This window comes from Fringilla coelebs (assembly GCF_963513975.1).
Source record: "Fringilla coelebs genome assembly, chromosome: 2".
Taxonomy (NCBI): Eukaryota; Metazoa; Chordata; class Aves; order Passeriformes; family Fringillidae; genus Fringilla; species Fringilla coelebs.
In genome coordinates, this window is record NC_140029.1 from 80081667 (window position 1) to 80100974 (window position 19308).

General features: G+C 37.0%; 1 protein-coding gene across 1 annotated transcript in view; it reads right to left on the reverse strand.

Moving 5' to 3' along the window:
• Positions 1–4208: 4208 nt before the first annotated feature.
• The window catches only part of DEUP1 (deuterosome assembly protein 1), a gene marked incomplete at both ends in the record, with an annotated part of 40722 nt that continues 25622 nt past the window's right edge, over positions 4209–19308 (reverse strand). Inside the window, 3 exons of the mRNA XM_084226719.1 lie at positions 4209–4379; positions 10421–10721; positions 17095–17294. Coding sequence (XP_084082845.1) covers positions 4209–4379; positions 10421–10721; positions 17095–17294 — 672 coding nt within the window. The remainder of the gene's footprint in view (positions 4380–10420; positions 10722–17094; positions 17295–19308) is intronic.

The window sequence follows — 19308 nt, forward strand, 5'->3', positions numbered from 1 at the left end:
GAAGTCATTAAAAACCTTCCATTGCCTTCTGATAAATCAAGTTAGAGAAGCAGTTTTTTAAACCTGATTTTTCAAAGCATAAATCAAATCTGAGTCAAATACTTAAACATCAAGGTTTGAATGGAGTTTTATAAATGTCTGGGAAGCGCTGAGAAAACAAAGCGATGGTGTCAAGTATTCTTGCAGCGGGTAAATGCCCAGCTGCGTTACACGTGGCCCCAGCTCCCCAAAGCCAGGTGAGAGAAGCCAGTGTGGCACTGCCTGTGGTCTGAAGGAAGAACTACATGTATTTTAAGAGCTTGCAGAGATTGGCTCCTGGTCTCATGTTTCAATCCATCTACAAAGAAAATATTTACTTATTCACTGAAGTTCAGTTTAAATGCACACACCAGAGAGGATCCACTGTTCTTTTTTATGTTCAGTGCCCAGATGGTTCATGTATGGCCTTGAACACTCCTGTAGCTGTGGAAGAGGTGAAAGAAACAGATTGATCTGTTGGTATAGGAAGGGACACGGGAATGCAGCATATCACAGTCTAGGGCATTGCTCAATCTACTAGCAGAAACTTAGATGCAGTACATTAAATTACAGCCTATTTATGGATTTGAGGGTGTCCATGTGATTAAAGAGTAACTCCAACACAGAGAACTTTGAGATCTGATCCCCACAGTGAGGGAAAAACAACACACAGTTCCCACATTGGTTTACCCAACTCCAATGAACTCTGCTTAACCTAACATTTTCTCAGCAGAAGCTGTGCGTGAGGAGAAAAAAACCCACGTTTTCCTAGCACAAGGCAGTTTGTGTGTAAAATCTAGTGGATAACAATTTTGAATGGAATTAAACTGAGAAAATAAAAGATCATGCATGACGTCATCGGCTGTTGTAGGTTGTAAAGCCAGAGGGCAATGACACAAGCTAAGGACCTTCTCCCCAGCCAGCTCTCTGCCAGCTGTTGAGTCTGTGGGAGATGCAGGAGCAGAGAGCAGCAGGAGAGAGAGGAGTTCAGCACATACCTGAGCTGGCTGTGTAATCCAGGCTTTGATGGCTGGCAGGACAGACTCTAGATGTGAAGTCACCTGGGGCTCATGCATTCAGCAGTCTCTGTTGACGGCCTCCTTCCCACTCCCGCCGGTGGTGTTTAGTTGAGCTTTGAATTATGGTGGGCTTGATTCTGTGCGCTGTTGTAGCGCTGTTAAACCACGAATTAGAACCAGTTCCACCACAATAAAGCCAGAGCAGTGACACTGGGGGGTTAGGCACTTCCTGTACTGTCTCTGATCACAGCACAGATTTATTGGCTGTTGTTTAAGTCTTAGAAAGGCAAGAGAGCCGTGCCTGTGATTGTTTGTTTGTTTTTGGGTTCATTTGGCACTGTGTTTTGCTGCTGCAGTTTGCATTCCTCTCTGCACTGGCTCTGAGTACCCACTGTCTGACACTCTTCCATTCTTATACTCCTAAATTTCCCATACATAAAAGGAGAGAGGAAGAAATGGAAGAAAATGTGCTAAATATCCAACTTTCATGTGAGCCATTTAAAATGGCTATTTAGTATTCAGTAACTGCTGTTTCAGCCCCCTCTGAGAAAGTTTTGGGAAGTGAATTGGACAGCAATGCTCTGGCAGCTCTTACGCCACCAACTATTTCAAAATTGTATCTTGATGAAACATGTTGGCAACTGCATGCATTTGACCTCTGTTTTTCCTTCAGCCAAAAAAAAGAGAAAGCTGGTGGCAGCCTGAACCATTGTTCTTTGTATTTAAAACAAGTCTTTCAACTGGGAGCCAAAAAATTGCTTTTCAGTACAGCTTTGAAAAATCATCAAAGTCCAGCAGCTTACAAAAATTTTCCATTGCCTTGCTATTCACAAAGTAGAATAGACATTTTCTGTATTTTTTGGGCAATTTTCAGCTCCTGAAGTTTGCACCTTGTCCTGTCAAATAAGCCTAATGATCAACACTTTTTTTTAAATTTATTGGTGTTTTGAGGAATTTATAGCCTTGGACCTTTCTGATTATTCCTTTTTTAACAATATATATCCATGTTCAAACCCTGTCCATAAATGAGTAATTTCTCAGTCTTTATTATTTCTGCTGTGCATCATTCTTTAAAAAGTTTTTTTGGCATGGTAAGATCAGGAAGATGTATCTTCCTTCAGAAACTTCTCATCTGTTAATTGAATTTCTGCCTTTTAATGCAACTAAAGTATCCAAACCAGTGGCCTGGCTCCAGCTATACTATGGTAGCAATGGGCTCATTTAAATTGGGAATTGTCAGATGAGCAAATTTTGCTCTTCGTTTGAGAAAGAGAAGGACAACCTTTCTGGCTAATAGGTGTTTAAAAAATGGCACCTTGATCCATCGTGTCTCAGCACATTTGTGGCACAATGCTCTCTGAGCAGGCAACAACAGTTACAAGTACTCTGTTCAGATACAGGTGCTTCACAATTTTCAGTGCTCCTCACAGGAGTTTATTATATGGCATTGCACAAAAGCCAGGCTGAAACTAACTCTGGTATTTTATTAGCCAAAATTAGTGCCTTGCCCAGATCTTAAAAAGCTTTAGGAAAAAAACAAACATCATACCCATTTTTTGATTATTTCATTCACTCATTCTGCATCATCTCACAGACTGTACCTTGAGTGGTGTCCTCATGCCTGAACTGGAGGCAGACAAATACTTTTCTTTAAAGATCTGGAGCAGACTGTCATCTTGTAAGTTTGAATCTGAGAGTGGCAAAAGACTCTGGCTAACTGACTCTTTATTTTGCTCTTCTGAAAGGCAGAATTTTGCTGTATTTTTGCTTATACAGATCTTTCCCATCTTAAATTCAGCTTTATTTTCAGAGGTTTCTGAATTTCTTCATTAATTCTTTTAAAACTGCATCTCCCCCTAAGCTGAGGGTACGTATATATTTAGTTTGTTCAGATGTCCTTTCGTCATCTTTTTATTCAGTCCTTGTTTCTCCAGCTGAGTCTAGTAGTTTTCCTGAATTTTCCTGTAAAAGGTTCTTTGATGTCCTCATCTTCATTGCTCATTTTACTGCAAGCTGAGCCAAACTGGTATTTAAAATCTTGGTATTTTGTGTAAGTATGATGTAGTGTATTTTGTCTTAGTGGAAATATAGCATCGAAAAATAATTTACATTTTAGCCATGGTCCTGAATATTAATGAGACTTCTTTTACTCACAAACTGGAGCAGTTTGACAGCCTGGTATTATTTTTATCCAGATTTTCCCAGGAAGTTGGCAACAGTATATGGTGGAAAGCAGTTCTTCAGTATCTCATTCACTGAAATTGGTGGTTCATCAACAGTGTCTGTAATTTCTGTTTCGCTTGCACAGCAATAGAATTCAGTGTGAATTGCAAATAAAAGGAATCTCAATATTATGCAGATTTTCAGCACATGTAGTTGAATTAACTCTGCTTGGTTATATAATGTTTTCCTATGATGTAGGAAAATGTAAAGAATTTAGAGCCTTACCTAAGACTGATCGCGTTGTCCAAAGTTAAAGTTTTTCCTCACTGTTCCACTACAGTTAAACAACGAGCCAGCATGGTAACAAAAGCTTCAATCCAAAATAGGTGCTTTTGAACACAGGTTTTAAAAATTGTAAAGTCTAAATATAAAGTGCCTGAGATCAGGTTCTGCTCCTGGTGAAGTCCATGGGTCTGGTAAAAGGGGAAATATGGGTGGCTTCAAAACATGTGCTTGGTCTTTTAATGTTCTTCTCATGAAGCAGCATTTCCAGAGGCCCAGGACAGCCAAGAACCACCAGAGCATGGGTAAGCTTTTCATGCCAGGAGCTGAGACATGGTTAAAGGCCTTTATTATTTTTCTGTACAATCTAGAGAATTTATCCTAGTTGATTCTAATTTCAAGGGAATAATTCCACTTACTAGCCCTCTGTACATTACAGAATTTTAAGTATCTTAATTTAGAGTGCTGCAACAGGGTCTCTGCTGCACGCAATTTAATTGTGCAAAACTCACCCGTGTATTTTAGAATATGTTCAGAATATGTCATATAGTCAAGTTACAATATACTTAAATCTGTAGGAGAATTATGATTTTCTTGAAAACTTGGTGTTACAAATACATGCTATTGGCAATGTGCCTAAATACATTAACCAGCTAGTTGCAGATTTTAGTTCTGAGAAACTCATGAGTGATTACTTGGTTTGCTTTTCTTAATTGTGTGACTGGCTTAAGTATGCCTGCTTTGCTGCATCCTAGCATATTTTTTTAGAGTATTTTCAGAATATCTTTGCAGCTCTTCAAGGTGTGAATTTAAATGTTCTTCAAATTCTCTGGCGTGTTTCTCTTCCTCTTGAAGGAACTTTTCTGTTGTTGCAAGGAAGGACATCTCAGGGGGAGACTGAGCAATGAATAGAAAATCGTGGTTAGGAAAAACCAGCAAGTGCTACGACGTGTTTGCATTATGAAATCCTAAATGTGAAAACCATCTTGACCTACAGCAGTTAACAACACTATAATGCTTTACACCTCTTCAAGAAAGCACCATTTTTAAAGGCATCCATGTGCCTAAATGACATGAACTGAACGTCGTGTTTGATTATCTCTGATATTCATAGCATTAGCATGTAGCTTGGCCATTAAAAATTTAAATATCCCACTAGACAGAATTAAGCTGCTGCAGAACCTCCAAAATCTATCAACTACAGGTTATGTTAGTTATTTGTATAATGTAGACCAGGGCAGAGGACAATGATCTTTTTTGGAATGACAGAGTATAATTATGTTGGATACTGCTGATTGTCTTCTGTAATTTTAGCTCTCTGCTTCTGTGGTATGATGCTTTCTGAGGAAAGGAAGAAAACTTGTGCTCATTTCAGTACTATTAACTCCAAGCTCTGACATTCTGGAGAATGTACTAAATTTTTGTTCACTGCAAGTAATTCACTGAAAAATCTTCCTTCCATTTAATGAGCATTTAGTAGACTCAGACTGAAACCACACCAATAATCAGGCTTTAGATGGTTGTCATGGGATGCAGAGTTCTATAAAGCAAAGGACATGTGTGAATCTTTGCTGGAACAAGTTCTAAATTTTTAAGCACCAATTTCTGCTAATTTTCTTGCTAATACCTAAGATGTATTCATTGGATTATCTTTATCAAAAGAAATATGAAATAATATTTCTTTTACTAACGATACTATGCCTGTTTAAATACATTCAACGCTTTTTTTTTGTAGAGATAAATTTTTAAGATTTGGCTGAGGAAAAACTTAGTATAGGGGCTTTAATATAAAAAGAGAGGTAGTCTTCTATTTTTGTATTGTCATATATTGGGAAAAATGATTGACATCTTTAATTTTAGTTAAACCATATCTTAAATAGTTTTCGTTACTGATAAAGTTATTAACCTAGAATTTCAGGGTTTTTTTCCGGAACTGAAAAATGTTTAAAGTTTATGTGTTAGCACATCAAATAGGAATTCAAATATTCAGATGGTCTGTGGAAAAGGCCAATTATATTACATCCATAAATTTTTACTCCAGACTCCACTATATCAGAATGGGGTATTCCCTATTTCCACAGCAGCTAGAGACAGATTTGGACCTTGTTTTCAACTTCACTGAAAATTGCTCTTTAGCAGCTTTTAAGGCTAAAAGATGCTAATGAGAAAAATGCTCTGAAGCACCCATCCATTCAAACTCTTTGCAGCAGACTCTGAGATTAAATTAAGAGATTTCCTATAGGAAACCCCTTTTCTTTTCAAAGTACAGAAGTGAGTACTTTGAAAATAAATTCTGAGTTTAATACCATCCTTCTTGAGTGAGAGAGGCTGATGTATAGGGCTCCTAAAATGAAATTCACAGCAAAGGCAGAATCTTCCTTTTCTCAATCACTCCAAATGAATGTTTTAAAATGATGGGCAAGAAAAAGTGACTTAATTTGACATGTATGAATAAGAAACTTAAAAATATTGGATCACTTTTTACCATAACACCCCTCTCTCAATCCTAGTACTAGCAAGAAGAAGAAAGAACACCAATCCTCTAAAGTTTAAGAAAATGGAGGGACATCACCTGCCTTTGATTTTCTTCACAGACATGTGCATGATTTCCCATTCATAAATTATCACTGCTCCCATATGAAGAGTTTTTCCTGACATGCTGAATGCCATGGCTACATGCCATTTATTCCTTCATGGGCTAGGTCACAAATACATCTCCTCGTGATGCCAAGATTCAGTGACAGAATTGTTAGTACTATTTTAAATTATTTGAAGAAGGCTTTTGTATTATGAAGAATACATTGAATTTGGATGCTTTACTTAAAGAATCACCATGTGTTTCCCTTTCATACCAGAAATGAAATTACTAATTCAATGCTAAGCAAATTAAACACTTTCAGTGAGAAGCATGAGAAACTGGGAAAATCTGAATCTGAAATACAAATTTAATAGGTGTCATCACCTAGAGAAAAATGTCATATTAGACTTTTCCTTGTGGACTGCAGATTTACACAGGTGCCAGTCTCAGAAAATTTAAATCTAGTTAGAAAAGATTCTTAGAGATTCAGGACAATGCTTACAACTACTGACTTGTCATTGGAAACAGACTGGCCTCACAATCAAGCTATCTTCCCAAACGGTTAAATGTCCTTTGCTTCAGCTGGTACTTTGATGTGTTTCTTCTTGAAATACACTGTAAACTGCGAATGAGACATTTCTGAATTTCCTCAGAGTTGAGAGAAGAATGTTTATCACATAGAATAAGCAGGTCATGGCTCCCCACAGCTCCTTACCCGAGGGTCAGACATCACAGACCATGATTTTAGATAGGTCCCTAATGCATTCTTTTTCATGCACTTTGAGAGAAGGTTTTATCTAAGCAAGTCTAAAAGGCACCATTCCTTGTTAGCAGCATTTTGCGTTCCAAGCCTCTGGTCTGTTTTTTTATTATGTTCTTTATTGTCTTTACTTTTGGCCTCTGAGGAAGAAAAACCACAAAGAAAGGGCTTTAATCCATGTCTCAGATAAGATTCATGGTCCTTGGTTTTGAATTTCTTTTTCTCATGTATTGCTGCTTTTATGTCTTTTGGGTTTCTAACTGAAACTGGATAGGGATGGGTTCATCACAAGCTTTCCATCTAACTTGTTTGGGTAATAAGGCAAGGAGGACTCTTATTTTTTCATTTCTACAGTGCCAGCTGATCTTGTATTTCTTTGGTGTATACCAGTAATGAGGAACACATTTCTGCCTCATCATTTGCTGGAAAGCAAGGAATGCACCTTACAGAGATGGATATTTCTGTATGTGCTAAGTATGTCTTCTCCTTAAATAAAAACTACCCAAAATGGTTAAGAATTCATTCTGGATTGCTGGGGAGGAGCCCTTTAGGAAGCCAGCTCTCTCAAAGAGAGAGAGACAGAACTGCCTAATTAATTTCCATTGAGGTAATCTCTCACTTGTCCCATGAATTGTCTCAGCATTCTTGGATGCATCTTCAGCAGGGCAGCAAGAAAGCTTTAACACGTGGGACATTTTAACGTTTACTGGTCAAATCATGAGCAGTCAAACCCCAGTGTTAGAGTCTTCTCATGTTTAGCTGCGTCTGTTTTCCAGGAAAGATTATGTAATACCAAGAGTAGAAATTGGTCTGGCTAATTTTAGTCTCCTAGTGACTAAATTTGGGATGTTTTAGGAGCATTTTCCTCTAACCCTACACTGCAATACATCTTAGGCAGCAGGTGCTGTCTTAAATGTGCTTCTGCTCATATATGAAAATTAAATTTGAGATGCCTAGAAAATTGCTGAGTGACACAGGCAGATTTTTAGAGGGCCTACATAGCTAAGAAATAGTAATCCCTAAGAGTGAGAGGCATGGACTACAGCATGCCTCAGGGTAGGATCAAGACTGTCAAAATAATTCCTAATGATGTCCAGGGGTAGAATTTCCAAAACTTTTCATTGCAATCTATTTATTAAGCAAGTTCCCATACTAATGTTAGAAAATTTCCTAATGCCTAATTTAAATTTTAATTATTACAGCCTAAGTTTTGTATTTCCAAGCCTTAAAGCCAGAACAAACAATTGTCTATCATCTGAAGAGAAACATGAGAAACTACTTATTGGCTGATCTTTTGACTAAAAGATCAATCAATCATTTTCTGAAGTTGTTCATTTCAGAAAGAGAGCACAGCCTAAAGTACTGTTTAGAGGATAAAGTATTTCCCTAGATTTGGAAACCCTTGAAACAAGAATTTTTGGGATTATGGGAATTCCCAGCTGAGCTTTCTAGTTTATTCTAAGGCAAGAATGACTCTTTCTATACATGTCACCTCTAAGTAAGAATGTGAAAGGGCAGAGGTTGCAGTGGAACATTTACTAATCTGTGTCTGAAGATTCTTTACCAGGAGGAGAGATGTAAGTCACTGTCTAAAGCCCTACAGACTGTTTTCTCTCTTCCCTCAATATCAAGAGTTATTTTGGTAGGTATCATGACATCACCTGGAAATTTTATGTTTTCAATTTGTGCTACAAATAGTCTTCAGAAAACTAGTGCCTTATAAAATTTTCTGAAGTTTTGAACCTACTGGAGTTTTCACATGGGTCCTGTCCCTGTGTTCTATACCCCTGAAGACCTCAGAACTCTGTCAAAGAACTCTGGTTTACCATATTGTGTATTTTCCCCCCTCCTTCTCCTCAATAGAACAGCTTTGCATTTGAACACAGAACTCTGGAGTAATAGACTGTTGAATGATTTCTGCACTAAAGCTGTGGTATCCAATGTCAGCCTGAGTGATTATTTAATTTCAGTGGTCTGAACTTGTACCTGCTTCAATGCCACTGATTTGAACCTAGACTCTGCATGAGAAATATCTCTTGCTTAATAGTTTTGTTATATGTTTGCCCACACACCAGCTGGAAAGTCTTGGTATTGACCCTGGCCTGAGTGCCAGCTGGGAAATAATTTCCCTGCATCTTGCAGAAGTGTGTCAGAAGGGACATTTTTCCAGCTGTCTGGAAACAGAAGCTTTGTGATTTGGTGTCTTTGTCTGACACTTCTGACAAAAAAGAGAAGAACTGGTGTTTATCAGACTCATCTAGAAAAGTCCAAATGACTCTTTTCATGATTAACAGTTTAAAGAGGAAAACACTCAAGCCATAAGAACCCAAAAGCTGTTTACTTAAAGTTCCTGTGAAACATAAGAATATAAAATGGAAGTGAGATCGAGCACCTGGGACTACATAGTTCTCAGTGTTCTCAGACTGCTGGGACAAAGCTGATGGGAACACAGAGTCAGTGAAGGGCTACACTGCAATCCCTGCTTCCCAAGCACACCATCATTACGGTTCCTCCTATCAACAGTGAGGTTCTGGACTGTAGAGACAGTCCTGCAGCAGCCATATCTCGGATAGGGAAGGCTGTGCATTTGTTTCTGAAGTGGACAGCAGAACCAGGGTACAACAACCGCAGGTACAATTGCCTGTCAATCCCCCCTAATAAATGATGAAAGTCTTCCCTCTTCTGCCTCTACAGGTTCAGCCAGAGCCCTGCAGCTGAGAATCTCCTGGTTACAAAGATCCATGCATCACAGCTGGACAGAGGGAGGCCTGTAGCTCATTCCTCACTGACATTCTTAGTTTCACTGCTTACTGACGGTATGGTTTCGTGGCTTGAGGTCAGGAAAGTGCTAATTGTCAAATGCAAAACAATAGTGGCCCATATTGGAGGCCTGAGGTAGAAGAGAAAATACTAAGGAAGAGGATAAATCTCAAATTTAAAGGGAGCTCTAAAGCCAAATAATTATGGAAAGATTTTCTTAAGTTGTCCTAAGTAAAGTGGGATTTGTCCCACTTGTCATGGAGGGTGATAGTCTCCAGACTGTGAAGACAAACAGAAAGAATGCTGTCCTATTCTTCTTCCACTTCAAGAAAAATAAGGATCACAACACTTAAAATTTCTGTTTCTTTTCAAATACAATAGCTAACATATGGAAAATAGTTGCTATGATTTTTCTGATTTCATCCATCAATCAAAGAGATGTAGATCAAATAGGAACTTGATTTGTCTAATAGCACTTAAGGCAGTAAGTTTGCAGGTATTATAGAAATACACTTGAAGCTGAGTGCTCTTATATAGGCAATACAAAGCAAAATGGCCCAATATAGAAGCCAATAAAATGTAGAAATCTTTCTCACAGTCACATAATGGCAGGTAATTATCACCACTGTTATTATAACAGAGGTATGGCTCAGTAGGGGATGTTTAATCTCCAGAAAAACAGCATTTCTCTTAGGATAAGGTACTTCTATTTTTGCTGCGCTGGCGCTGTATAAATAATAATGACAACAAGATGATCTAATTTTTGGCTCCTCCAAGGCTGCATTTGGTCCACGGATGGATTTTTGAGAATATATGTGTTACAGGAGAATAGTTACTTACCAATAATTTGATTTCTTCTGTGCTGTAAGCAGGGCTCTGAAAGCTGCCTGTTCTGCACGCATCAGGAAATGGCCCAGGAAGGCCCAAAGGATACCCCACTGGTGGTAATGGAGATTTATAATCTATTTTCTTTTCATGGCCTCTGTGAAATGGATGAGAAGATAAAGTGCTATCACTTTTTGATCCAGTGATAGTGCACTGGCCATACAAAGCAGGAGTGCAGTCTCTGTGATGTCCACCAGCAGCGAGCGTAGCAGTCTGTTGACATTCCACTTCCCATGAAACTTTTTTTTGGAAGGATCTAAAAGAAAAATAATCTACATATGAAACCCAGTTAAAGCTCTTAAGCTATCACAACAAAGCCAAGGATTTTTCATTTGACTTGTTTACACAGTTTTGATTACTTAGCTGTTCAAACTGCTTCATGCATGAAGTTGCATGGGCATAAGATTCAGCATTACTAAATTGCAGCAATTTAGCAATTTCCACCTAGGTTACTGTAAAACTCTCAGTGTGTTTTCTCTGTCTGCTTCAGCTGTGAATTAAACCACCCTAATTTAAACCCTTTCAGTGGAGCTTAGGTTGAGGAACCTTGCCTTGGTTGGTATAACTGTGGCAGAACGAGCTAAAACACAAACTCACCTCAGGCATTGAAGATGTCAGTTCTCCTTAAGTTTTTTTTTTTACCTTTGTTACCTATCCTTTGCTAATGGCTACCATTCCTTTTTCCAGCGGAAAAAGCTATGCAAGCACTCTTGGCCATGTCTAAGAGCCAGAGTGAATTCAGCCACACAAATAGAGGAAATAAATGTGAAAGGGCAAGAGGAGAGAAAAAAACTATTATTAGTCGTTGGATAATTAGTCAATTTTGATCTGATAGTAGCTTAAACAACTATGTTCAAGTGGCTAGAATTTAGAATAAATACTTAAACAAAAAATAGTACAGGAATCTTTGATTCTGCACTTTTACTGCAATGATACTTTGCCACTGATTTAATGGTAACACTTTGGAGATTAATATAAAAAATTATTAGATTTTTAAAATGCACTCTCTGAAAAATTGTACAATAACTTGTTCTTGTAATAATAAATGAAATCTTCAAGCTTAAAAAATAATTTTAAAGCATATAATTATGATTTTCCAAAATTCTTGTATCTCAGTGATCAGAATTGATGTGCAAGTACATATTTCTAATAATTTGTATTTATATAAAGCAAAAATTATTAGGGTTAATAGCAACTTAAAAAAAAAGAACGCCATTTTCCTGCCATTCCTAAAATAGTTAACTGAACAATTCTGATACTGTATTGATAAAAGCAGACAATTTTGAGACTCACTTGCCCAGATGTCTGTGAAATTACACTAATTTTTAATTGCATCATACCTTGTATTATATACCAAAACATGCAAAAAAACTTATTTCAGATTCTATTAATTTTACGTTACAGTATTTCTAGCTGAGATAAAAATTTCCATTGTATTGAGGTCTGTGCTTATGATGAAATTTTAATCTTGGGAAGTAACTACTAAAACATGATAGCAGTTTGAACAGATTCTATCATTGCAAATACCCTAAAACACTCTAGTAATTTGAAATGCAGCTATAAAAGCTTTTTAAGAGCATGTTCTCTGCCACTAAAATATAATTTAATAAATATTCAAGAGTATGCAGTGCTAGTCAGTACTTTTTTTTCTTTTTAAATAAAAAGAACTTGCCAAGTGCAGGGAAAAGACAGTGTTTTCTGCATTAAGATCACACCGTAATTTTCTAATCTTAATTTAAATATTTGGTATTGGGAGAGAGTGGCTGTGGAGCCTTGATGGACCTGCTTTTACAGAAGCCTTTCTGCTGGTTTTTACAGGGACAGAGTTGATTTTCTTCACAGTAGTTAGTATGGGTCTGTGTTTTGGATCTGTGCTGGAAACAGTGTTGGTAACACAGAGATGTTTTAGTCACAGCTGAGCAGAGCTTACACAGAGCCAAGGCCTCTTCTGCTCCTCATTCCACCCAACATGAGAGGAGGCAGGGGGAGTCAGGAGGGGACACAGCTGATCCCAGCTGACCTCAGGGATATTCCAGACCATATGGAAAAAGCTGGGGGAAGGTTGCCTGGGCATCACATTACAGGTGGTAAGCAATTGCACTGTTATCACTGGGCATCACTTGTTTCATATATTCTAATGATATCATTATTATTATTATTATTGTTATTATTATTATTATTATTATTATTATTATTATTATTATTATTACTACTACTACTACTACTACTACTACTACTACTACTACTACTACTACTACTACTTCTTACTGCTACTAATATTGTCAATTTTCATTATTACTACTACCTTTTTTTTATGTCCTATTAAACTGTATTTCAACACATGAATGTTACTTTTTTTTAATTCCAATTCTTTCCTTGTGAGTGGGGGAGTGAGAAAGTGACTGTGTGCTGTTTACCTGCCAGGTTAAACCACAACAGCCCTAAAATAGGAAACTGAGTATTCAGTACATGGACTGTGCAGAACAACTCAGAGAACTAATGAAGAACATAATTTTTTTCTCTAATTATAAAAGAAGCTGTGATTAAGATAATCTGAATGCTACAGCAAAGCAAATTATATGCATGATACTGTATTATTATTTGTTATTATAATTTTATTTTTACTCTAATAATAATAGTATTATTATACATGCTAACCTAAAACTCTCTCAGACTATTCACCAAACTTTCCAGTTTTCTAAATCACCTAAAATGTTTACCTTTATGGATGCAGAATTTTCTCCTTTCTTTCATGCTTTTCTTTACATAAATATACTCTGCTCTTTGGGCACAGGAGAATACCTTTTTTCTTTATTTTTCTCCCTATTTTAAAGTCCATTGCATCTATGGTTTGGATGAAGGCCACTGTGAAAAAAAGCCTGCCACAACTGAAGATAGATGGCATGAATAATAAAATCACAGGTTGGTTGTTTTTTTTTTTTTAAATCTCATGTTCTGACCTTTTTGGAAGTAATTTTCTCTCTAAACCCATAGTAAAGTCTATGTGATCTGTGTTCTTTTTTTTTCCTCCAGAACTGCTTCTTTATGTATTTAATAAAAATTATTACTCTTGTGTTATAATTCCTCTAAGAACAGAATTTTCAGACTTGAGTGCCTACTTGACTTGGGTTATGGTAACCTTTAGATAAGAAAACCAGGTACCGCACCTCCCCTCCCCCCCTAAAAGTAAAAAAAAAATTAAAAGGACCAATTTTTTAAAAGGAACTCCCATTCTCCCATTCCTAGTGTAATCCATAGTGTTGCTGGGGCTGCTTGGTATTTTGGAAAAACGTGACACTTACATTGAGGTGCTTTGATAGGGATACTGGGCCTTTACTGGGATGGTTTCCACAGTTGTGGTTCAAACTTCTACCAGTTCATGTGCAAAATAATATCTAACAACATAGATCTACTTTAAAAACAATCTGCAAATTTGTGAAAAGCTGTCCATTTGTTAACACTACCAATGCAAATGCACTATTACTGCAGCTGAACAACTTATGCTTTTGTTGGGATTAGTCATAGTGTATTTAACATGTACACATGCTACACAAATAATATTGCTGTTGACATGGTGACATAGGGGACAAGCAGTGAAAGAACAGTGTTCTCACAAAGGAAATTTAAACAGGAACTAGTTTTCCTGACTCATACATAAAATCTGCCTGGTGCCTGTGTGGTCAATGACTTCAGTGATGCAAAAACTCCAAATTCCTTACTCAGCTTTGCTGGCTGACATGACCAGTGTTGAGAAAGAAAACTACAGATCTTTAATGGCCAGAATGTCTTCAAGAATTTGTGTTGTTGCTTTTACCTGGCAAGTATAATGGCTAGCTTGATTTTAAAATGGATAAAAAGCCTTTTCCTTAAGAATTGTGTTCACTGCTTGCACTTTATCTATTGCAGTAACTGATACAGTGGTGTGACTAAGAGTTGTATGATCTCCAAAAACCTCCTGAACACAGATACTCACTGTAAACACACATCCATTAAGTTATCCCCAGCTACCTTAGCAGGCATCAAGTCTTAGAATTCACCCTTCACTTTCCCACATGATGAAAGTGTGCTTTGGCTTGATCAGTAACCTATTTTGTGCATATTTTTGTGCTAAATAAATAGCTTTTCATTTTGGAACTCACAGGCATGTTTTAATTTTGGAAGAAACAAACTGAACAGATCAGCTTCATCAGAGAGTCGTCTTTGACCACACCCAAATTTAAATCAACTGCTTATGGTCAAGGTCTAAGTAACGGATTGAAATCTTGAGAGTGGGAAAAGCTTATGTAAATGGCAATTAGAAGTAAGATAATTACATAAGAAAACAGTAATTAATTAAGGTGGTTATTGGTAGAGTGTGGGCCCAGTCCTTTTTTAGCAAAAAGACGCTATTTCTGCATATCGTACTTTCTAATATTTAAAAATTCACTGTATACTGAAAGAAGGAAGAAATTATGCTGCTTTTTTGGAATGCCAGTATAACTTCATGCAATTTCCTGTGTTTTCTCTAGAGGTCTCCTACCTAAGACATTATGGTGCCTGTGCCCAGGATTCCAGTACTGACTGAGACACAACTGAAAAATATGGTAGAATATACACCTATCCCTTGCACAAACACCATGTTTTCTAATTTTTTACCATATTAAAAAAGTCTTTTGTGCCCTTTCTCCAGTGCCATAATTACCATGGAAACAGAACTGCAAATTAAACCAGAAATAACACGGTTTATGCTCAGAATAAAATAAACATACCCCAGATTAACTTAACCAACATCAATTTCCTAGTTTATCTCCATACATCTGATGGTCAAAAATTTAATTTTAGTTTTCTGGAAAAATTCTGAGGTAGTTTCCCACTTGGGAAGAGAACTGATAGTATAGAGAGGGCCCAGTCATAAAAACACTGGCTAGGTGATGTGCATACATAGTACATGTCAAATTTCCAGATTTTAAAATCTGTGTATTTATTTATCTGAATAGCTTTACATTTAGGAATTGTCATGAATTATTTAGATCCTGAAATCTAGGCTCAATATTTCTCTTTCATCATATTAACTACAATAATAATAATAATAATAATAATAATTTATATTGTGTTCAGTAGTCTGGCTGAGATTTCTGTTGTGAGAAAGGTCAACTCTCACAGGTGTCTCTCTCACAGTTTTGATTGATCTTCCAACAGCTATGAAATCACAGTCCTGCAAATTACATGCATAATTCTATTGTATCAAATATTTATGTTCTCATACATTAAATTTCACGGTCTCTTATGTACAGCAAGTGTAAATCCTGAGAAGATGGGGAAAAAAAATCTTATTTTTTCATCACTTTAGAGGAGTTGAAGCATGAGCAAACATGGCACTGACCAATTTTGTGAAGTTATGAGACCTACTGGTGCAGAATAATCTGTATCTTGATTTACAAGTATTTGTTTCAGCAACATCTTCAACATAATTTCAAACTTCATAGGAAATCAGCCATACCTGCCACTTCCAAAGATAGGTGTATCTGTGTGTATATATATTCATGCATTATGTATATGCATATATATATATATATATATATATAAAAATATAAATATATCAATACATATATCTATTTCTTTTTATATACCCATGAATGCTATCTCCAACACAAAATATCACTCTTAAAAAAAAATTTTAGGCAAAAATGGAGCTACATTTACTGGGATGCCGCTCTATTTTGCAGAAAGAAAATATTTTTAAATTTTGCCAAAACTTAAAAGAATGAGTTTGAAATCTTAACATGTTCAATTTTGTCTCCAACTATTTCAACTTTACTTCACAGAACTATTTCATGTTAGTGCTATCATGTCAGTTCTTTATTACAAATAATCAATATATTTAGTTTCCTATTAATTTTATTTTTCTGTACTGTGAAATACTGTTTAGCAGGGTGCTTATTTTTTTTTTAATTGCAATGCCATGATCATAATATGTTTGAAGGTAATTCAATGGCTCACTGAATACAGGGAAATAAGAAGAAAGTCATCACTACAATGCTTTCTATGAGTCTGAATATTCTCATTATTTTTCACTAACAAGGAGTTTATTGTAGTAATGACTTAGAGCATCTGAAATTACATTTCTGTTAAAAATCAGGTCACCTAAGAACACTGAAACCAGACAAGGCATTAAAATACATTTAATGAAACTTCCAACAAATGAAACTGGAGGACACAAAGCTTTTCAGCAGGGCCTATAGTTCAAGCTGCTTATTAAGAAAACCTCCTGTTGAGAAGTTTACCACTCATGTTGATTTTTCTAGCCTTGCCTTGTCTTGTTTTTATTTGGTAGTAAAAATACAGTCTGCTATATCTTGCAAAACCTGGAACTAAGAATAGCTTGAGCAGCACATAAAAAGTTTGCAAAGTTTCATGTGCTAAATACTAAAACAGATATGAAACATTTCTGGGACTTCATTTATTGCCAATTTCCATTAGCCATCCAGAAAAATGTAGGAAGTTCTTACAAACATACTAACTAGATTTGATAGATATATTGGTGGGAGTTCTGAATGAACAGAAACAGCAAAAACTTGACAGTTTGGCCCAGTCAGACTTTCCAAAACACTTACAAGAAGTTTGATAAATGTGTACAATCTAAATATTACCTCTCTTCCTTTTCTTGCATATTTGAATGCGTTTGGCAGCAGTGCTCTGTTTCTCTGTATGTATCCATGCAACTCAGCATCGATGTTTCTGTGTCATTTTGTGGTTTAACAAGGCTATTTTGTAGTCTTAAATTCTCATGTTTCATTTTGTGAACAGAAGCTGTGAAATTTCCATGTTCTTTGTTACATAAATCTATACACTGTGAAAGGAGATAATACCATCATTAAGTAGTTATTTTTTCCACAGTAAATGGGTATATTTTTAACAAGCAAACACAAAACAATGTTCTATGCTAAAGAAAAGACCTAGCTACCATATATAATCATGCAACATTTAGGGGGGCAAACCAAGAGAATTGCCTCCAGAAAAAAAAAATCACAGTAGATAAATGGAAAAGAAGGGATAACAGCCTCCATAACACAATAAAACAAATTAAAATTTCTCAGCAAACACGCATTCAAAATATTCTTGTTGTAAATTTATCGCTTGCTTTGTAAAACTGATGACATAAAAGCAACCATAACAGCTATAGCTGCAGACTGTATTGCTCCCTCCAGTAACAATTCCTCCAAAAATAACAAGTAAAATTATAGGAGTTCATTACTACACTAGATACAGAGTATGTGTACAGGCACAATTTAATATGTGCGTTGAGACAGTCACCTTCAGTTTCAGAAGCAGTGAGTAAAGCCACATCAGCCCAGTGCTCTCTGTCCTTGTCACTAAACCCTGCTTCTCAGCTGGGTTAGCCCACGCGGTGTGCAAGGCAAAATACTGAAAGTGCAAGCCACAGGTGCACTGTGATCAGGGGCTAAATACCCCCATCCACTAGGATATCAAGAAGGGAAGATGGAGATTAGCTCTGGAAGTTGTCTAGCCAGGATACTCTGTTCCTTTTTTTTTATCACTAATCCACAAAGCCTGTGCTGCACACCTGAGCCAGCTATTTTGGAACTATCTCTCTGCAGAGTACTGCATTGCATTGTGTAATATGTTTGCAAAACCAGTATACTGTCATCACCAGGAAATTTTCAAAAGGTTTATCAGATTACACACAAAAGACTAAAACCCCTTGCATTTCATGAAGTTGTGCTTTCATATATTCCCAGATTTACCTTATTCTCTTGGAACTCAGTAACTCATTTCAGGTTTGGTTCTTTGTACACTGCTGGCACAACTGTGCTCATGCATTTGAAAACTTGTCTATTCCTAGCACTGATTTGATGCCATCTCTTCCTGTGAACCTCACCTTCCTCAGTTTTAGGGTGAATTTATGAGCCAAGCTGGCATGGAAATGCCAGAAGGTATAATAAAATTTAATATTTTGTGCAACTATGGGGGAGCAGGGGCTCAGCTATGTCTCACAAGTGGAAGGAGTGGGAGGAGTGGCAGAACCGAGGGAGAAGGAGAGCACTAAGTCATGCTACCACTAATAGCTCTAGAATCAGCAGTAAAGTTATTATGGCATGAACCCCAAAAGTGAACTGGCCCAGCTACATTGCTTTGGACATCTAAACCCTGAAAGAAACCCTGCCTGATGGTGCATTACACCATACTGACTTAGGCCGGCACTGGTCTCAGAGGTCTGTGTAGCGCTGCACTATACAGCACAAACATGTCCATAAAAATCTCTCCAATCCCTGGAATCTTAATATCAAATATATCACAATCTCTAATTAGATCCTCACAATACCTTAGTAAAGCAGCAAAGAATTTTTAAGTCTACAAATCTACTGAAACATGTATTGACCTTGGTATATGTAGTAACTAGATTTTACTGTTAAAATATTACAAACATGTGATGTCTCCAAGGACCCTTGTCAGACAGCTCCTCTCAATCTTCAAGAAAAGTGTCACTGCAGAGAAGAGTTAGACATGCATACACACATCCATTTATGCTTGCACAATAATATATCTAATATGCACACACAGATATCCATAATTGTGTGTATGTGTGTGTAGGTGAGACATCACTGATGCACATCTGTAGCAGGCACAGGCCCTGCTAAAGCTCTGTGGAGGGCTGAGGCCTAGAGAGGAAATGCCAAGTCATGGTGAAAAAGCCAGACGCCTCTCTCTTCTGCCTTTCAGACCCCAGTTTATCTCTCTGCGACCCCACAGGTCACTTCTCCTTAACCCCTGCTATTGGACAACTTCTGATCCCCTCTAGCCCTAAATAATGGGCTGCTTTAGCACATTCTGGCCAGAAGAGC